Raw genomic sequence first — 20,775 nt, forward strand, 5'->3', positions numbered from 1 at the left:
ATGCACTCATGACAATATTTGAGAATACTGATTCTAGCAATCTACTAACTACCTTGACTTTCATTCAAATTCACCTTATACAAGAGTTACGTGTATGTTGTGAGATTTGCATATACAATGACTTGACTCAAGCTCTATTCAATGCTGTAGCTTACATCGAAGTAAAAGGCCCTGTTCTTGCTCCTCTACATCATCTGATCGGGATTGAAAGGATGCGCATGTAATAATCAGATTCTAGCATGCCGTTCCAGAATTGGACGCCCCCCGGAGACCGCCTAAATGTGATTTGGTATCTTTCTATGCTCGTTTGACCTTATTCTCATTTTACAACCTAATTCTTAAGGGCACTGGTAACAGGGTAGTGCCAGCTGCGGAAGGTATCCATAACAGTTGTAAACACAACCAGGAGGATACCACCTCCGGGACCAAGACGGAGAACCTGATAAATCATTAGCACTTCGTACTCCCTTTTCGATAAGATGACTTACCTTGGGCAAGAAACCCTTGTACAGAGCACTGAAACCCTCCTCCTTGAGCACAGTTCCGACGGCAGGGAAAGCCCAGTTGTACTTGGGGACCTGGCCAGCGACCTTGGGGGTGTTCTGAATTCGGCTCTTGACAACATCAAGAGGAGTGTTGAGCACGGTTCCGAAGGTACCACCAATGGCACCAGAGATGAGGTCGTTGGTGATCTGAGCCTTCTTGTTCTCAGCCTTAGGGAGCATTTGTCGGACCTGGAAAATGCAGCCGAAGTAACCGGCGTTCCAGAGGATGTGGCGCCACAGGGTGCTCTCGAGACCCTGGTATAGGGTGAGAGGACCCTCGTTCTTGACTGTCTTGACGACACAGTCGACCATGCCGTTGTACTTTCCAGCAGAGGCCTTGTCTTGCAGACGAATCTTGACGAGCTCGAAGGGGACGACGACGAAAGACTCAGTGGCACCAGCAGTGGCACCGGTGAGGACGGAGAGAGGCTGGTTCATCTTGTCCATACCAAACATCTTTCGGTAGACCTTGCCCCATTCATCGTTGGCGGCGAACTTGGTAGCTCGCTTGGGAGCCTCCATGAGAATGGGGGCAGAGATACCACGGTAGAGTCGGGAGAAACTGGCGCATTTCGTTAGCTACGTGCGCAATGCCCGAGTGGTGAGCGCAAAGCGTACCCCTCCTGCTTGATGATCTTGCGGAAGCAGTCAAGCATGCCATTGTACTCAGCGGTGGCGCCGGAACCAGTCTGCAGTTGGCTAATTGTTTAGTTAGTGATTGTATAGTATTTCGAAAAGCGCACGCGAGGTTGATCATACACTCGGGTCTTGACAACGTCAAGAGGGTACCTAAGGTCATGTTAGCTAAAATATCTCGAGCACGCGACAGAAATGGTCTTACATCACCAGAATCTACAGCCAACACAAAAATTAGCCATGGCTTCCAACGGGACAAAACTCAGATGAGTATACCTCCGAGACACCGGCAATGGCGCCTATTCACCTCGAGTTAGCCATTGACTCTGGGGGAAGCGTTTTAAGGTTGAACGGGCGAACGGGGAGATGTTGCGTACCTGCAGCGAACTGGTAGATGAAGGGGAGGGGCTGATCAGCAGACATTTTGACGACTGTGAGACTGTTCTGGCGACCGGATAAAGAGGAGCAAAGACAGGAAGAAAGAACGAGAACAAGAACAAGAAGACGAGGTTGAGTGGAGAGTTGTCGCAAGTTGACAAAAGAATAAGTCAAGTCGAGATTAGCTAACGGAAGGGAAGATGGCGAGCTCCGAGCGAAGACCGGACCGGAGAGTGGAGGGATTTGTTTCTGGTGGTGCGTCTTTCGTCTTTCGTCCTTTGTCTTATCGGGATTGGGCTTGGATGATAAGATTCCGTAACTCGAATAGTGGGGATGAATAACAGAACTACAACGGCATTGTAGAGAAGGATACCGAATGGATCAATTGACTGTGGAGATGGCAGACAGTCAAGACCTGGGGGAGGGGGTCCTTTCCTGTCTTGTCCCGTTCTATCCTGCCCTTGTCCTATGATCCTGCAACCAGTCCATGGATATTTGTTTGAGAGTTTCCGATTCTTCCCCGAAGCTACGAGGGAAGTCTGGGTGTGATCGACAATGTCTTGGCTGCACCTATTTATTATTTCTACATATTCTAGAAAAGACAAAGAACACTTTGTGCTTCTATACTCTTGTGAAACTATTGACCTCACACTTCTTGTGGCACATCGACTAAACAGTCGCCAGAAGAAACGCAGCCCGAATGCCCGGTGTCTACCATTAGGCAAAGCTCTTACCCAGCCATCACAAGCCTTCAAGCCGCTGTACCTGAGCAGCAGCGTCGATGGGGTCCCTTGTCCCTGGCTATGAGCTACTTGTCTGATAGGCTCTGTTAAAGACAAGAGTCCGCAAATGATGCACATGCGGCTCCACGGAGCTGGGACCTTCAGAAGCCAAGAACACACAGCTTCTTAAGCTATTTTGAGGTTTAATAAAAGTCTCGGAGGAACTCATTGCTGCAAAAACATGACTCTGAGCAGGGAGCGGCAATAGAACAGTGAGCCGTGACCACTAACGTGTAACCACGGATCTTGTTAAGGAAAGAATTTGGAGACATATCTCATTGACCAACTTTTCTCAAATTGTGATATTAGCCGTTCTTGGAACAAAAATACCGCGGAAACTTGCCGTTTTGTCCCCAGGCTTGAGAGCGTCTCTCTTTCAAGATCTCGAAGCACCTTGCCGCAACCTGCCGCAATTGGGATTACTTATAGGATATTCCAACTTGACACAATTTCCAGAAGAGAGCCATCACATTGTTCGCGGTAAGTACTGCGCATGAACGAACATCCCTGATCCCGCTTCCCCACGATTCCGGTCACCGTGCACCGGTCTCCATCCCGTCGACCGAGCGGATCGGGCACTTTGACCGGTGATGGACAAGATGGAAGAACCCTGACAGTACCATACCAGCTATAGTTTAGGTCGAACCGAAATTGTACAGAGTACATGCTGTCATAAGTAAGGGCCGCAAAATCGTAGTTCAATTGATTTGTTTCAGATCTCTGGAAGGACTGAGGGGAATTGCGCATCCTTCACAAACACCCGATATGCTCTTCATATCAACCCTCAGCTCCCACAAAGCTGGTAGCAGACGTCAAACAACTTCAAGTTCACAGAATTGTCTTTGCTGACTTCTTCCTCCGAATACTACGGCAAGAGGCCTGATTCGAAACGACTGACAGACCATGCCTCATAATGGTCACGGGCATCCGGAGATGATGCATATTGCCCGATGCGCCAATCCGTTCATCCTTGAGAGAGAAGTGATTCGCTCGATATATCACTTTAAATGAATGCCTTGCTTGCTCAAAAGAGGACTCAACCTATATCAGGCCGTTGTCTTATTTCTCTGACTTGCGATGGGATACCCAAAGTAAACAACTAAAAGACTCGCAACGCTTGATGTGTGCAGCAAAAGAGCATGCGATCTTGCCGGTGCTGCCTCCTGGTGGCTCAGGTAAGACGCAAGAGACAAGTGACTGTTCTGTCACACACGCACAGCACGTTTTAAGCCAGTAACAAACATGGTGAGCGACAAATGAAAGGCATCTATCGAAGCCATGTGGTGAAGCCTCAGATTATGTTGTAGTAGCTTGAGCTGCACACCTTGGAGAGAAGAGCCATCATTGGCTCAATCTACAGACAGAGAGAGACAGGTAGTGATTGCATGCAGTTGCATGGCGGGGTAGGTCCTTTAGCTCCAGGGCTCTATCTACTGGTGCACGGCACGTTTTTTGGGGCACGTTCATGGAAGGTTCTAAGGCGGGCACTTGCTGACGCGCACAATTGGCCCCTCCAGGGCTCGCTATCCGTCCACCTCGAATCGAGTCTTAAAGTCGTTTATGACATCGCAACTTCACCCCCTTTAACCCGACAGATCCGATCCTTCTTTGTCATTTCGACTCATAAATATCACCCCAGCTTCGTCACAGTACCGAACAGTTTTTAATTTGAAGAATCGTGATTCCAAACGAAGCTCAAACCGACCAGTGCTCTCCTCCTTTATCTACCTTTCGCCGATCAAATCCACGCTCGGTGGCAACTTATACCAAAGACAATTGTCGCAATTTATCTTGCGCCAACAACGTTACTTCTCGCACTTACTGGAGCTTGTCACTATCTCAAGCTCTCCTGCGCTTCAAATTGCACCTTTAAATAAGCCGTGACCCATCGAGAGTCACAGCGAGGTGCCTTTCGCGCCCGGGAGAGTCTGCTTGCCCTACCCCCTGCCCATGAGTCACTCACTGTGGAAATATTACTGGGAAAACGATGTCGAACGGTTTCGGCGTCTGCTGGCCCCAGCCAGCTACAATGCTCAGTCTGTCTCAAAGAGTCCTGCGGTAGGAGGATCAGGTAGCTTTTTTGGAGGAAGCCCTGGTATTCCTGGGACTTCTCCACGACCTGCAGCGAAGCAACGACGCACATCCGGACATCCGCAGACACCAGGCAAATCAAGGGATAATAATACGCATCTCGGACGAACCGAAGTCAACAGCCGCGATCATGCTGGACTCACAGTCCTTCTCCGTGCCGCCTCGTCTACCGACCCAAACGCCTATGAATTTGTCCGAGCCCTTGTCGAACACCCCGCGATCGACCTATATGTCCAAGATCCTGAGAGTGGCTGGAACGCCCTCCATCGATCTCTATATGCTGGAAACATTTCGATAGCACGCTTGTTGTTGGAAAAGGAGCGAGTAGATTTGACAAGCCATAATTTGAATGCTGTCAACAAAGTAGGTCTTTTAATCAAGACCAAGGATCATGAGGGCAACAGTCCTTTCGATGTTTACAACTCGACCATCGCTGCAAGGTCGTTGAAGAGCATGGAAGATGGAAACAGCTCGGATAGCGATGCTGAAAGTATCGACAGCGGAGGTGATGATTTCCATCAGTGAGCAGCAAAAATGATCTTTTTTTTTTTCGTTGGGCCTAACTAATTATTGTTCCAGTATGGTAAAAGCTTCGCATGGGTTGAGAAAATCGATCGATGGCGATGAGCTTTTTGTTTTCGGTAGCAACAAGAACCGGTCTCTTGGAGTTGGAGATGAAGATGATCGTCAGTATCCTGACCGGGTTTATCTCTCCAGGCCCGACCTTCTTGTGCACCGATTCTATCATTCTCATTTGGAAGAACAGGATGTTGAGGCGCCATCTTCTCTAAATCTGGATGAGATACCAACCTTGGTCAGGAACCGTCCCATTGTCATTCAAGATGTGTGCATGTCCAAGCTGCATAGCGCCATTTTGACCACAGATCCAGTATCAAATCTGTACATCTGCGGTGTTGGCCGTGGAGGACGACTTGGATTAGGAGATGAGAACACACAGTTTAAGTTTGTTCCTGTTCAAGGCCCGTTTCTGGATAAGAAAATCCACCAAGTGGCACTGGGCCAGAATCATACAATGGCCGTCGCTGACAATGGAGAACTCTGGACATGGGGTCTCAACTCTGCTTCACAGCTTGGATATGCTCTGCCCGCCCCGCTGAAGGCAGATGAGGAGCCCATGAGCCTTACCCCTCGCCAAGTCTTTGGGTCTCTCAAGAAGGAAATTGTTCTGGGGGTTGCTGCCTCTGCAAACCATTCAGTCGCTCACACAGGAGCCTCTTTGTTTACTTGGGGTCGGAACGTAGGACAGCTTGCTCTGATGGACGCCGATTCAAGATCTCTCGATATCCAGCATACCCCCCGGAAAGTTGCTGCTTCGCTTTTGGCAGCCCCAATTGAGATGGTATCTGCTATTGACAAAGCTACGATATGTCTACTGTCTAATCATACCGTATGGGTCTTTAGCCACTATGGTTATAACCTGGTCAAATTCCCGTTCCCCGATGTCTTTTCAAACAACATCACCATGACACGCTACGAGTCCGGAGGTCGAAGGGAGATCAACTTTATTACTGCAGGTGGCGAAACAATAGCAGCGGTGACTGCTCGCGGAGACCTTTTTACACTACACCTCAACGACAAGGGAGACTTGAGCCAATCTGCTGCTTCCACCACCAACCCCGTCAAGATTAAGAACGCGCTGACCCAGCCGCAATGTATCTGGGATTCCCGCAAGGACGGTGTTGCCTCTGTTGGAGTCGGAGAAGATGGTTCAGTCATCATCTGTACAGAGTCAGGGGCTGTATGGAACCGAGTTAAACGCACCAAAGGCAAGCTGACTGGATTTGCTGGATCGAACGGTATAAAACGCAAAGATGTCAAGTTCCAGCGAGTGCCATACATTACCAACTGTGTGGCTGTTCGAAGTTCCATTTTTGGTGCCTTTGCAGCCATCAGAAAGGACAGTAAGGTCATGGCACAGGAGATTGAGATTGGCGCCAAGTCACTTCGCGACGATATCGGTTCCTTACTTTGCCTGAACGACTTCGAGGCCTCGCAACACCAGAAGCCTCGCAAAGTGTGGGAAGCAGCTATAACCAGAGAAAGACGTGATCCTGTCACATATGAAATTCTCCGGTCAGCCGATATTGAGACAGACTTGCGACGTTGGCTGGACATGAGTTCCTTCCAGTACGACGACATGAATATGGCAATCTGTTCCTCGTCTTTGCCTGATATGAAAATACCGGTTCACAGTTGGGTTCTTGCAGGGAGAAGCTCGGTTCTGCGGCATGGACTTACGGAACTGCGTGACAGAGGGTCAACGTTCAGCACAGACACATTCCGCATCGAGCTTGTTGGAGAGAAGCCCTTATTGACACTCTTCGACGTTGACATCTACACTGTTCTCAATGTTGTGGTTCATGCCTACCAGGACAAGTTTGTCCCTGTATGGAAATACACACGCGAAGCACCTCCACTTGCGTTCCGATTTCGACATGTTCGGACAGAATTGATGAAAGTCGCCACTTATCTTGCTTTGCCCAGATTGGAAGCAGCAGTTCGCTTGCAGACCGGTGTCGAGGACTCTCTCGATGATGATTTCAAACAAGCAATATCCGACCCTTCATTCTTTGACGATGCCGACATCATTATTGAGCTAGATGGAGAAGACATCATGGCTCACAGTCAGCTATTGTGTCAACGGTGCCCCTTTTTCGAGGGTATGTTCAATGGGCGATCTCAAGGCCAATGGCTCGCTGAACGCCGCGATGGCATGGATGCTGCGGAAAGAATCAGGGTTGATCTTAATCATGTCGACCCTGAAACATTCCACTATGTCATGTCCTTCATCTATGCAGATGTTGGGCAAGAGCTTTTTGACAATGTCGCGATGTCCAACGTGGATGAGCTCTCAGAGCTAGTTCTTGATGTGATGGGCGTTGCAAACGAGCTGATGCTTGACAGGCTATCTCAAATCTGTCAAGCGCTCATCGGCAAGTTTGTCACAACAAGAAATATTTCGAATCTGCTCAACGAGATTAGTCAATGTTCCATCACAGAATTCAAGGATACCGGTCTCGAATACATCTGTCTCCAGCTGGAGTCAATGCTTGAAAATCATCTTCTTGATGATTTGGACGAGGATCTACTGATTGAGCTCGATAACGTGGTTCGTGACAACCAACTTGCGCGATTCCCATTTGTGCGCAGCGGAAGGGCAGAGCTCTTGCTTCATGAAAGTAACCCTGAGTTGGCTGCTGATATTGATGAAGAGCGTCAGGCTAGAATCAAAGAGATGGCTTACAAAACAACTCAAAGAGACGAGGAAAAGAAGCTATCGTCGTCTTTCAAGACGCGAATTGGAAGCTTGGATGAAGCCAGCCCCTTGCAAACTCCGGATACAATTAGGCGCAAGTCCAGAGGTGGGCGCAACGAGCCGTTTAGTCCTAGTCTACGGCCGAAGCAGTCACAGGCAGACATGATCTTTGACATGGAAGACGAGTATGGCTCTCTCTCTGCCAAACCTCGGTCGCCTACAAATGAAGCTGCAAAACTTCGTTCGCCCCCAGATACAGACGATATTCCTCAGCTTCCCAAAACATGGCGGGAGTCAAAGGGCAAGGAGCATACAGGTTCCGCGCATAGCCCAGCTCCCCTCTCTTTCTCTTTGTCTCCAGACTCTCAACCATCAGAACTGGGCAGTTTGAAAACACCAGGAGGTCGACCATTCAAGCCTGGAGTGCCTTGGTCTTCCTCCAGGTTGGCCACTTCCAAATTAGATCTAAAAGACATCATGTCAGAGGCGACTTCCACGTCCGCGTTGACTGCCGGGCTCCAAGCCCAGAAGATACAGGATGCAGCCGCAAACAAACCCCAGACTAGGGTGTCTCAAAAGGAACGAAAGAGGCAGCTTCAGGCACTGGCGGCGGCGGAAGCTGCGGCGAAGGATGGGTCGACAAGCCATGTACCCTGGGAAACGGTCCCAGAAGGTGGACGACCAGCTCCTTGGAAAGCGGCAAGCTCTGGACCCAAGACGTCTCTCAAGGAGGCCATGTATGATGAATCAAATATGCCCAAAGGAGTATCTGCCAACGCGAAACCTCTTGTCGCTTCAGAAACGAAGTCAAAATCGGCAACAAGGCGCACTGCGTCACCCGACACAAGGTTTCCGGGACAGGGTCGAACCAACAGCTCCCCCGCAATTGTTGCAGGACCCTCGACAGAGCTGCCTAGAAAACCGCTGGTACCACACTCCAAGTCGTACATTACACCAGCACCCAAGGCGGAGGCAACGCTCGGGTTCAGCATGTCCGATATTATTGGTCAGCAGCAGCGCGAGCAGGAAGCCGTCAAGGAAGCCGTTGCGAAGCGGTCACTACAAGAGATCCAGGAAGAGCAAGCGTTCCAAGAATGGTGGGACCAGGAAAGTCGCAGAACACAAGAGGAGGAGGCACGACGGAAGCAAAAAGATGCTCGAGAAAAAGACAACAAGGCATCAAAAAGGGGTCGACGAGGACGAGGTGGCAAGGCTAAGAGCACCGGTGAAGTGGTCGCGAACCCCGGACAGAGCAGCGCAAGCGGAGCCAAGGGCGGCGTGGCTGCTGGCCCAAACACTAACAGTCGGGGGTCCAGCGGAGGACGAGGTGGAGGTGGAGTTGGAGGCAGTCGTGGCAGAGGAGGGAAAGGACGTGGCAATAAGTCTCAGGCTGCATGATATGGCACCAGTGGTGATGACCTTGAGGAGCATAGGACTCAACGAGACATGGTATAGGATAGGATCACCAAGTGGTGCCTGGACGGCGGGTCTTCTTCAGTGTATTTATTGACACTTGGTTACAACGCTAAGAATATCGTACATATGATCATCTCCCAATTCACAAAGAAGAAATGAAAGCATTCTGGTAAAGGTAAAATGATGTCGTTAAATGACTTGAGATATGCGGATTGAACGGCCATGCTGCTTAAAGCTCTAGCCCAATGAGCTCAATCAATTATGGATTTGTGGCACAAATATGCCATGATTGATGCCCTACATTGTGACTCTTGGTACAAGGCAACCTCTTTTTTTTTTTTTTAACGTTGTATAAACCATCAAATGCCATGATTGATTATGTCTCCATCAAGGTGGTATATCCCATTGGCTATCCATAGCTCTCAAGGTTACTGAATGCGTAACGTGCCTTCTACCTATACAAAAGCTGTGGCATGTAAACTCTTATCCTTGTACACGATGCATTTGCGGGGATGTTTGATCAAAGACGCAAAACGTTCCGGATCTACAAGACTAGACTCAATAAAGAAGGCTATAGCAAGCGCATATCGGAGGCATGGAAAGAGATATGCGATAGGTTTGATAACGGAGTGAGTTGCATTGTGGTCAGGCAGACGTCTATCTAGTGAAGTGAGCATAGGCAGCTTATCTCCAGAACCTACGGGCTTATCTGCTGTACTCTTTTCGGTTGTCTGCAGTGAATGTGAGAGAGGGGGAAACGGAGGGATGTCATGAGTCAACACCCGACTCGATACTGGCATTGAGTTGTGACTGTCATCATGGACCAACCAGAAGAGAAGCTGCCTAAGTCTATAGTTCAGTCCATCCACGGTACCGTACAGTTGCTTGAGGAACAAGGGATAGGTACCTACCTATCCATGATAGATTGCACATGCTGTTCCCATTGGATTGCGTGCTACACAGGTAGGTAGTAACGGGCACACAAAGGCCTTGACGAGAACCTTTGCGGGGACCAAGACCCTGAAATGGAAGAGCAAGCAGATTTGAGGCGCTTACTCGTACATAATGGGGTTGCCCCAGAGCGATTCAAAGCAACCCCCTGTTGGTGCTGATCCGAGCTCAAGCCCCCCTCTATAGGCCGTTTGAGGTCCTTGGAGGTGCGTTGATACGAATCGTTATCTTTTGCTTTGATGCGACCTGTATCGTACCGTACAGTATGTAGGTACGCACTCGAGGCTTGTCCATCCTCTATTGTCGGGTCACAGGACACAGCGACAATCGGTCGATTATAGAGCTGTACATGTTTGGAAATCGACAAGTTGCGGTAAAATCTTGGATTAATCAAAGATTACCTCGACTTGACTTGACCTCTGACTCGACTCAGGCGCATACACCAAGGTACCAGACCCATGAGCCCTGTGACGTGAGGCTCTAGCCGATGACGACAGCCCCGGTCCCCCATCACGAGGTCCTGAGTGGTGACCTTTGGCCTAGCTCGGGCTGTCTTCCGCAATAGGAGGTACCGACTTTACTGTGTTGTAACTTGTATCGCTCTACTATTATTATCTCGGCTCAAACGAAACAATCAAACTTCCTTCGGGCCACGACCCATTCATTACTCGTTGTTTCTGCAACTGCCCTACTCATACTGCGGCAACCCGTTGCTTCATATTTGTTGCCGGGCACGAATAATAAAAACAGACAAATACGGTACACAAACAACTAGACGACGGCGCCAAGTACCCTCCAGAATCTTGTTAGTACCACCTCCTGCGGGACTGTCTCTTGTCTCGTCCTGTACAGTGTTAGACCCTCTTCTCTCACACCTCACATATCCCAGACCTATTACATCTATCGACAACGACCCTGGGAGCTGCCTGCCTGGATTTTGCTTTTGCTTCTGCATTGCATTCACATCCAATCTCACCGACAGCGACAACAGGTAGCCAACGGTCCAAGCTTCCTCCGTCGCCCTGTTCCTTTTTACACTTTACACTTTCGTCTGCCTGCAACCACCCATCCTCCGTCCCTACTCCCGATTCCAGAGGATAAGACCGTCGAAATCTGAGCCATCATTCATCCATCGAGCCTCCCTTCCCTATCTATCGATCGATCTATCCATAACGACATGAACCATGGATGAGCAGGTCTCCTGGCCGATCAAGATCCCCATACGTTCGTGATCAATCCCATAGCAGACAACCAACACCATTATCCTTTGCGCGCACGAACACGATATACCATGCACCAGCAACCCCGTGGCCCAGCCAGGGTATCATCCCCAGGCGCAACGGCCCAGCCGAATCTACCATCTCGATCCAACAGCGCCCGAGAGGCTGCCTTGGGCTCTCGCCCTCGCGCTGGCTCGAATCTTGCCGGCAGAGATGTCCCAAACTCGCCTTCCCTCGAGAGCCCACCGATACCGGCACCTCCTGCTGATTCCGTGAGGAAACTCGACCAAATAATACAGGTATGAATTATATGGCACGGCTGTATAGGCTTGTCAACTGGTTTACTGCTCTGGATGCTGATACAATCCCATTTACAGAACTTCTACGCAAAGGCGGCTGTGCTTGTCCTCGACTCACGTATTAAATCCAGGCCTGTACGCGGCGCTAACGGCGCGCGGAAACCCAACAAATGGGTATGTTTGCTGGTTATCCGTATACCTTCAGCGGCTGATTAGTGAATAGTTCCAAATCGAGACAGATGAGATTGACGACTTCAGAGATGAACTCAAGATCTGGAAGAATTGCGGTAGCCTCGACAACCGCCCTCCTCCAATGGTTATCGAGGTCTACCTAGATGCCTCTCGGCTGAAGGATAGCCAGAGTCTTGTCATTGTCGATGAGAACGGCAAAAGGTGGGATGTGATGGAACAGCTGAATTCTTATGGATCATCCACCGACAGCTCTGGCGCATCACGTAGAAACAACGAAGTTGTCATCGAGAGATGGCAAGTTGAGCTGAAGCACTCGGGCATGACGTCCGTCGACTTTGGCCCGATATTACCGACTGTGTACAAGAAGGCTATTGTTTTCTTCCGTTCGCTATTCATCACAACCCGATTGCTTCCAGCATGGAAATTTGCCAGCCAAGGAGCTGCTAAAAACTCACATCCTGCTCTCATTCCCCGATGTCGAATACGTCTATCCCAACCTGACCGCCCGCGTTATGACCAGCTACGCCTTCCCATTGATGGAAGGCCAGATCCAGTGACGGAGTACGTGTTTGGCGACCTGGAGGTGCCTGTTGGTCGATTAAGCACGCTCGTCACATATCGAAGTGACTGCAACTTTCGTGTGGATGACTCTGAGGCTCTGCTGAGCTCTCGTTTCATGGGCGTGGATGAGAACTTCTTTAGGCCCTCCCTTCCTCAACAGCATGCCACATCGCGGGCGCCTGCGGCCGAGGCGGGGTCGCTCCGTGATCATCGATCAAAACCAAATTTAAGTGATATCCAGCAAGCTTATGGAAGCCTATCAACGTTTCACGGGAACGTTCCCATAGGAACCAGCCCGATCTCGGCTCTGAGATCAGTGCGGCAACCAGGCTCTGACACAAGCTCGCCCCCAGAATCTATCCCGGCACAACACGATGTAGGTGGCCCAAGCTCTCTGCCAGTCCGCCAAGGTACAGCACGACCGCAGTTGCCAGCTCTCGAGGGCTTAGGCAGACGGCCCTCGGTGTCTTTCCAGCCTTTCAAGGCGGGCTCGCTTTCGGGTTCACCTGTTCCCAGACAACTCGACGCTGAACCCGCCTCCCCTCAGTCTTTAACACGACCAGGTATCCCTTCACTTAGACAGGCGGGTAATCGAACATCTCTCACTGCTGGCATGCCAGCTTCTCTGCGAGGTGGCCCACCTACATCGTCAGGAGAAACTGCAGTTGCAGGCTCTCCTCGACCGGCATCGACTAGTCGTTATAGTAGCAGTTTCACCCACCGCCGTGGACGGCTCTCGTTTGGGGGCGCTAGCAAAGCCGGAGACGACGAGCAGGGAAGCAGTGGAAGGCAGAGCTTGGCTTCATCAGTAGCACAGCCAGGGTCTGGACTGCTTGCTGAGGTGGCGGGTACCAGCTCGGAATCCCTCCGAGACGACAATGAACAACTTGAAGACTTCATTAAGGCCTTGGATAGTAAGAAGACCTTGCAGAGTTTTGGGCCTTCGAAGACGGGTGAATCCGCAACGAATAAGACTGTAGCGCAACTGTCCCGCTTTCATATGATGAGGGACTCAAACAACGCACTTACGGAGTCGATGACATCGTCCGTACAAATGCAGAGATCGTCAAGCTCCTCCAGTAGGCAATTGACAAGCGTGCCTGGAATGACTGCACCAGCCTCTGTGTCTGCATCATCATCTCCTGGGAAGCCACTTTCACCTCACACGCCCCATACACCAGCAATTCCGTCTAGACTGAGCGAGAATTCAATTATTGATTATACTGGCCAAGGACGGATCACATCGCGTCAAGGACGAACCTCCGATAACACCCAGCCAGGGACTATCAGAGAAAACACAATTACGCAAGATGGTACAACAGCGATTGATATTCCTCTCTCGCCACGACTTACAACTTACCAGCGACGAGCAAGCTCTGTTGCGATACAAAATCGGTCAATGGCTGATGATGATGATACAGACTCAGCTTTTGCACATCGAAGTATCAGCTTGGGTGCCGATGACAGGGAGCCACCTACTTTGAGCATTCTGCTTGGCAGACAAATGCAACTTGAGGAAGAATCTACGCAAAAGCCATCGGACAGACTTGAGCCAGCTGCCGGTACTGGGAGTGCGGAGACCCCAGATATGTTGCGGCAAGGACTCTCGGAAGAGAACCCGCCTGAGGGTCTGATCCCGGCAGCGACATCTAGCTCACCATTTGGACGTCGTCGGTATATGGGCATGGCTTCACACAGACAGACCCCACCGCAGTCGTCTCGTGGTAGCTTCAACGGATCTCTCAATAGACAGGTCCGGGGTGATGACGACTCGGTCAACGAGGAGCCGTTGGTCTTTGATCTCTCGGAAATGGATCCACAAGGCCGACGAAGCATCGAAGAAGCGCGTAGTGGCGCATCTGGAGGCCCCAATATTGGCCCAGATAAGGGAGGATATGAAAGCCGTAACGCTTCAAGACGGGGTTGGTAAGGACGACATATTAACACATGCATATGCGTTTTGGACATACTGCAAATACAGCATTCATTTAGCAGCGAACAGTGGACAGAGATCCATGACTTGATTAGAATTATTGTTTTCGTTTCAAAGGCACTGGAGTTGCCGGCAGGATGGCGCATTGGCTGCCCGATGGATGGATACAGTAGATTGCCATGGATGGAATGAACGAGCGGCGTACAGAGTACATGGACATGTATAAATTATTATGGGTTTGTAGCAGCAACGAGTGTAACTAGTGAGATGCATCCTTTCTCCCGACCAGGGCCAAAGGCATTTGCAGCGTTGAATATTACTCTTGAGTAAGAAGTATTTGCCGTACCTCCTTGATCTGAAGTGCTTAGGTGTTTGAGTGATGATACCCAATCCGAGGGACCGCGCCACGTAAGGACGTCACCAAATGTAATGAGGACGCGCAACTGGCCGCGAAATTGAAGGTAGACAGACAATGAAGAAGCGAGTCTAGGCTGTTCTGCGGTAGCAACTAACAATATCTTGAACTATATCGCTTTGACCCTTGTAAAGTTTGCTTTCAGAACCTCGTGAGTTTTATAAGATTGGGATCTCGATAAGCTTGGTATTTATTATCATGTGAGAACTGATCAAGGAATCAATCGTGATACAGTTGAGTTGATCAATCTCGGATAGAGGTTGGCTGTGCATGTGTGTGGCGCACGCGTGTCGTCTAGCCACATGAACCTGGACAGACCTGACAGGGGGAGCTTCAAGATCATGGTAACCCAGCCTGCCTTACATGCCTTACCTACCTACTCTAGCTCAGCCCCGCTACTTCTCGCCGCACGTTCGTCATCAGTGGAAGGGAAGAAGCTGGAAGGAAGCCTGTTTAAACACTCGTTTACCTTAACTTGCCTTATTTAGAACTTTCCACGAGCTTATTTTATTACGTGAAATATACGCCAGTCAATAGGTATATCTACAAAGACGCTTACGACGTGCGATAACTGTCTACAGTGCATTCTAAGGCTCCAGTCTACCAGATCGGTTCAAGTGACGTGCCTGTGGAGTGCGACGGCCAACGTAACCCAGGGTCTTGGTACGGGGACATCTTCATCTCGCATCACTGTCTCCAACGCATTCTCAACCTTAACTGCAACTCTGTCACTTCTGTTGACCCTATTCCTCCTGCCATACGATCGATATCCGCACAAGATCCCCAAGGCTTCTAGCCAACAAATACCCCACGCACCCCTACCGCGTTGACTTACTTTCCCCGCCGCCTGTCGACAAACGATACCCAACTCACCCACCATGTTCCGAGCCTCAGCAGCAGGCCCCTACGACGATGTCGTCAGTACGTTATGCCCCTCTCATTCTTGCCAAACTGAGCGAGCAGGCTGCCTTTAGTCGGCGCTCGTTCCTTTGTGTCTGATCGTGCGACTAACCCCAGCATAGTCAAGGCCACCGACGAGAACCTCACATCCGAAGATTGGGGTGCCATTATCGAGGTCTGCGATAAAGTAAGCAACGATCAGAATGGCGCCAAGGAGGCCGTTCAGAGTATCATCAGACGTCTCGCGCATCGCAATGCCAACGTCCAGCTTTACACTCTTGAGGTACGACACAGTCCTACTTTCTGCCATCAGAATTCGCCTGCTAACCCCGGATCAGCTTGCGCATGCGCTCGCCCAGAACTGCGGAAAGAACATGCATCGCGAACTGTCCAGCCGTGCCTTCACAGACGCCCTTCTTCGCCTGACCAACGACCGCAACACCCACACACAAGTCAAGTCAAAGATTATTGAGCACATGAAGAGTTGGACCGACATGTTCAACAATGACCCTGAGCTGGGTATCATGGGTGATGCCTACAACCGTGCCACACGAAGTAACCCGAACCTTCAGCCCCCAAGCGCTCCTCAAAAACAGGGTCTTACCGATGTCGATCGCCAGAAGGAGGAGGAAGAACTGCAAATGGCGCTCACGCTTAGTCTCCAAGAAGAGGAGCGCAAGAAGACTGCTGCCACCAGTCCAGGGGTGCAAGCTGGTCCCAGCAACCAGACAGAGAGTCCTGCTCCCCCAGCGCCAGCCGGAACCACAGCTGCGACAGTGAGCCGAGTGCGTGCTCTCTTCGACTTTGCACCCTCTGAGCCTGGTGAGCTTGAATTCAAGAAGGGCGACGTGATTGCTGTTCTCGAAAGTGTCTACAAAGATTGGTGGCGAGGCTCTCTCAGGGGCAAGACTGGTATTTTCCCACTCAACTATGTTGAGAAGCTTACCGATCCCACCGCGGATGAGCTGCAGCGCGAGGCTCAGATGGAGGCCGAGGTGTTTGCCGAGATCAAGAACGTCGAGAAGCTTCTCACATTGCTCAGCACTTCTAACACAGCGCCTCGAGAGGAGGACAACGAGGAGATTTCCGTACGTTTCGATTGTTGCGCATTGAGCGGATGGACCGAGCTAACTTAGTTTCTAGAAGCTGTACCACCAGACACTCGCTATTCGACCAAAGCTCATCAAATTAATTGAGAAGTATTCTCAGAAGAAAGGTCAGTATGGGAGGATTGCTTGTGTGGCATGCGACTAACGATAACTAGACGACTTTACACAATTGAACGAAAAGTTCATCAAAGCTCGACGGGACTACGAGGCTTTGTTGGAGTCTTCCATGGCTCATCCTCCCCAGCATAACTACCAGCAGTATGCTATGCGCCCAGCTCCTGGTCAAGGTTATCCCCAAGCTGGCGGATATCCTCCCCAGGGAGCACCGCCTCAGGACCCATCACGGTACTACACGCCTGGTCCTGGAGGTTAGTAACCTTTCTAAAAATCGACATGCAAAGCTCATCTGACCGTATCTTAGAGCAACCTCCATACCAGGCTTCGTCTCCTCCCCCTAACTTCCAGAACCAACCCCCAGGTCAACCAGCTCCCTTTTATGTAGCAGGAGCTGAAGTGCCCGCTGGCTCTCAACCTTATCCTCCTAGAAATGAATCTCCTTCCAACGGCAAACAGCCCGCCCCTATCAACACCTCGACACCTGGCCCGAACTTCAACCCTTACAATCAAGCTCAGAGCAATAACCCGTATGGTCAAGCGCCTGTGGGAGGTCGACCTGGAAGCACATATGGAGCCCAGGAGCTGGCCACTTCTGTGTACGACTCACCTATTGCAACTAACAACCCACAACCGCTTGCTCCGTCTGCCACATTCTCCAGTTCAGTGTATTCTCCCGAAGAACCCAACGAGAACGCCAGTGCACCACCCGCTGGCCCCTACGGTGGACACCAACAGCAGCCACAGCAATATCAGAGCTACAACCCTTCACAAGCCCCCCCTATGCCCACAGGGTCGGCTCCTCCTCCACCTCAGAGTGTCATGACTCCTCCCCCTCTGCAGCCTGGAAACGCTGCCGGATATGATGCTCGCCACGGTCTTCCCAGCCAAGGCGGCGGTGGTGGACAGAACCAGTACAAGCCATATGTTCCTCCTGGTGACGGTCCCTCGGCTCCAGCACCAGACAGTTACTACCAAAGTGGTGGGGTTTATTAGAGACGCGGCCACCCGTCAAGGAGAGTCGACTTTTACTATAGCTTTCAATAACCAGCCTTGCACTTTTCTAAAGCTGGGAGCTTTTCTATTCCACTTGTTTTCGGCAATCCATGCAACACGTAACTATATGCTTTTCTTTGAATTTGCTGGACATGGTGAACTTTGCTATATGTTTGGGATACCAGGGTCAAGGTGAGGTCGAAACCACAACAGGCCCATACGGATAGGCAGATAGCAGGAAATCCATATTTTGTAAAGTCTTGTTTACATGGGCAATTAAGCTCAGTGATGACTTTGTTACAGAGCCGGACTATATCTCCCTATTGGTAAATAGCCGTTCCGTTTTACAACCTGAAACCTTGACCGTCACGCCCCTGTAACAGTCCCTTTTTTTGCCGCCTCCCGACCCATTTTCCCCCGTCTGGATTTCCCTACCTCCTCTCTCTTTACTTCCCTTCACTAAACTTGACCAAAAATAAATTAATTCATCTTCTTTCGAAAAGCCCTTGTCGGCCATCTTTTTAATTCAATTCTTATTCTCTTGTGTTTCAGCTGGTTCTGTAACTTCAAGCGTCTTTCTCTATCTCTTATTCCCCACAATATCTTGTCTCCTGAGTATCTCTTCAAATATCACGCCACTGCGTATTTAAACCTCGTCACAATGAAGACTACAATCTTTGTCACGCTTCTTTCTGCTGCTGCGTCTATCGTCAGCGCTGGTATCGTCGTTACGCCTGTGTTCTTTGACCAGATCGTTGAGAAGCTCTCTGGTGATTGTCCCTTTGGTGTTGTTACGCCTCAGGGCTGCGCGTAAGTATTCACTTTCCATGTCGGGCTTCTTATCATGATACTAACTCTTCGACAGTCGTCAGCGTGGTTAGAGGGTCAGATCACGGAGTGGAAAGAAAGTATTTTGTTATGGGATAGACCTAAGTCTAAGGGACTGTTCAACTTGGTCGTGCCATTCTTTGATGGACAAAGAAATAATACCATTCAAGCGTGTCTTTTGATTTATAACATACTCAAAGAACTTGCATCATGTGTGAATAATACGATGGAAAGTCGATTCAGCATTCGATCCAGTCTCTTCTCCTATGATCCTTCATGAAAGCTGATGTTGCCCTGCATACTTGTCGAACCTCAGTTCTTACAACACAGATATCCTTCGTCATACTAAACATATCCTTCCATCATAAAGTCTTCTAGAAGCCAGTGATGTGCGAGGCCTATACTGTCATAACTATCCTAGTTCCGCATAACAATTAAACATTATTTGCTTCGATGCTAGCTTCACTGTCCTCGGGTATTAACTTAGGAGAGCCTTTGTTAAAGGCACTTTGTGGTGTTGTGTATCAAATCCTTCGCTATGTCCAAGACCATACGAACGACACCGAGTACAAGAATTTGTGGTGATGCTCGGCATTGCCATTCGCTAAGATGCAATGTACCTGTGGGTATAAACAAACGCATGAGACGGCTCAGCATACAGAATGCTTGCTAGGAGGACTCGGCCCAGATGTGTAATAGCAACGGACAGACATCGACTCTTGATGAATACTGTTAGTCTAAGATATTGGACTTGCAACAGGAGTGTCTGGACACGATGTTGCCTGGTAGCATATGGCAGGCATTCAACACACTCACCAAATGGCATTCGAATTGTTCGAGAAACATGTGGCGACTTGCGACTGCTAGCTGCAATGAATATCTAAGGTGAAGTTATCGTTCTCTCTGTTAACACAGTTGCCAATATGTAGAAACAGGAGTTGAGTTCACAAGTAGTCACCAACACCTCGAAGCTAAGTCCTATGTCTCTACTTATGAGACCACATCCCTCCACGAATCATCATTTGAACAAAAACGGTAGTAGAGAATATTTAGTTGCTCTGTTACTCGACAGCCCGCACTATTTCTCCATTTAAAGAGAAAATAGTTACTTTGTGGAGAAGGGGATGGAAGGAAGGGCGCTGACATGTCGTCCCTTTGACAAGAGAAAGGAACTGATAAACATCACGTAAGCTTGAGATAGTCTCGAACATTTCATGCTCTCTATTTAAAATTTCACCAACAAATATTTATCTCACTTCCACGAGGACTCTGTTGTATTACATGGGCATCGCACGCCGCACAATACCGATGAGCAAAACTCTTCTACTAACACAATATGTCTATAAGCCTTCACATATCCATTCGCATTATACCATATACCAAAGACTGAGACTATAAAGCAACTCTGTTTTATTTTAGGCTCGTTTCATACAACTTCAATTCGTGACGGCAATTCTCTTTCACCTGACTCTCACGTTGCCCAACACCAGCGTCTACAATGAAACTCTTATGGTTTGGGTGATGATATTCTGGTTTCATATCAAATGTGTAACTAGGTTACTAAAATAACTGTTTTGTCTACTCCGCACTATCTTCGTCCGGTTCCAACGTAGATTGTAAGAGGAGTCTCATGAAAAAGAGGTATTCACAACACGATGCACAGTAGTAGAGCAGTTTTAGAGTGACCGATTCTTATTCAACTAATAAACAACACATCTTGAAGTGCATTCACCTCCAAGTCCTCGTATCCTATCATCACATTGTCCATAGGCGGGCAGATGTAAACCCAAACCCTTCTCTAACTAGTAGCCAGATACCCAAACTCCATCCTCATTAATCTTCTGGCCGAATATTGTAATATTTTTCGACTCAAGAACCACCACTGGGTACTCACACCGAAAACCTCCAGGGCCTTGGTCAAGTAGAATGGCTCTGCCTGTGTCTCTATAAACTCATCATTGTCTTCATGCGTCCGTAGTTGTGCCGTTGGCAGCGCCATCCCCTGCTGAAGCAGCGTTGAAGCCTCCGAAACGACCGCGACCGCCGCGTCCGAAACGACGGCCTCCTTGACCTCCTTGACCACCCTGGCCCCCTTGACCTCCGTTCTGGTCACCACCTTGACCACCAGCGTT

General features: G+C 49.6%; 6 protein-coding genes across 6 annotated transcripts, besides 1 other annotated feature; 4 read left to right on the forward strand and 2 right to left on the reverse strand.

Moving 5' to 3' along the window:
- Window positions 1-331: 331 nt before the first annotated feature.
- On the reverse strand, window positions 332-1,604 carry FPSE_04632 (uncharacterized protein; the record flags this gene model as incomplete). Its single annotated transcript, XM_009257750.1, has 7 exons — window positions 332-439; window positions 489-1,107; window positions 1,164-1,244; window positions 1,305-1,334; window positions 1,387-1,397; window positions 1,458-1,480; window positions 1,559-1,604. The coding sequence occupies 7 exons, from the start codon at window positions 1,602-1,604 to the stop codon at window positions 332-334; spliced, it is 918 nt and encodes a 305-aa protein (XP_009256025.1).
- Window positions 1,605-1,986: 382 nt separating this feature from the next.
- Window positions 1,987-2,027: a microsatellite.
- A 2,264-nt stretch (window positions 2,028-4,291) lies between these two features.
- On the forward strand, window positions 4,292-9,107 carry FPSE_04631 (uncharacterized protein; the record flags this gene model as incomplete). Its single annotated transcript, XM_009257749.1, has 2 exons — window positions 4,292-4,953; window positions 5,012-9,107. The coding sequence occupies 2 exons, from the start codon at window positions 4,292-4,294 to the stop codon at window positions 9,105-9,107; spliced, it is 4,758 nt and encodes a 1,585-aa protein (XP_009256024.1).
- A 2,260-nt stretch (window positions 9,108-11,367) lies between these two features.
- FPSE_04630 (uncharacterized protein) lies at window positions 11,368-14,278 on the forward strand (the record flags this gene model as incomplete). The annotated part of the gene is made up of 3 exons (XM_009257748.1): window positions 11,368-11,595; window positions 11,674-11,769; window positions 11,819-14,278. The coding sequence occupies 3 exons, from the start codon at window positions 11,368-11,370 to the stop codon at window positions 14,276-14,278; spliced, it is 2,784 nt and encodes a 927-aa protein (XP_009256023.1).
- A 1,296-nt stretch (window positions 14,279-15,574) lies between these two features.
- On the forward strand, window positions 15,575-17,815 carry FPSE_04629 (uncharacterized protein; the record flags this gene model as incomplete). The annotated part of the gene is made up of 6 exons (XM_009257747.1): window positions 15,575-15,617; window positions 15,719-15,879; window positions 15,935-16,684; window positions 16,740-16,812; window positions 16,861-17,073; window positions 17,127-17,815. The coding sequence occupies 6 exons, from the start codon at window positions 15,575-15,577 to the stop codon at window positions 17,813-17,815; spliced, it is 1,929 nt and encodes a 642-aa protein (XP_009256022.1).
- A 661-nt stretch (window positions 17,816-18,476) lies between these two features.
- FPSE_04628 (uncharacterized protein) lies at window positions 18,477-18,696 on the forward strand (the record flags this gene model as incomplete). The annotated part of the gene is made up of 2 exons (XM_009257746.1): window positions 18,477-18,625; window positions 18,681-18,696. The coding sequence occupies 2 exons, from the start codon at window positions 18,477-18,479 to the stop codon at window positions 18,694-18,696; spliced, it is 165 nt and encodes a 54-aa protein (XP_009256021.1).
- A 1,911-nt stretch (window positions 18,697-20,607) lies between these two features.
- Window positions 20,608-20,775, reverse strand: FPSE_04627 (uncharacterized protein; the record flags this gene model as incomplete). The annotated part of the gene is made up of 1 exon (XM_009257745.1): window positions 20,608-20,775. A coding segment is annotated over one exon (168 nt), but the record flags the coding sequence as incomplete, so codon positions are not given.

The sequence above is a fragment of the Fusarium pseudograminearum genome, chromosome 2 (assembly GCF_000303195.2).
Source record: "Fusarium pseudograminearum CS3096 chromosome 2, whole genome shotgun sequence".
Classification (NCBI taxonomy): Eukaryota; Fungi; Ascomycota; class Sordariomycetes; order Hypocreales; family Nectriaceae; genus Fusarium; species Fusarium pseudograminearum.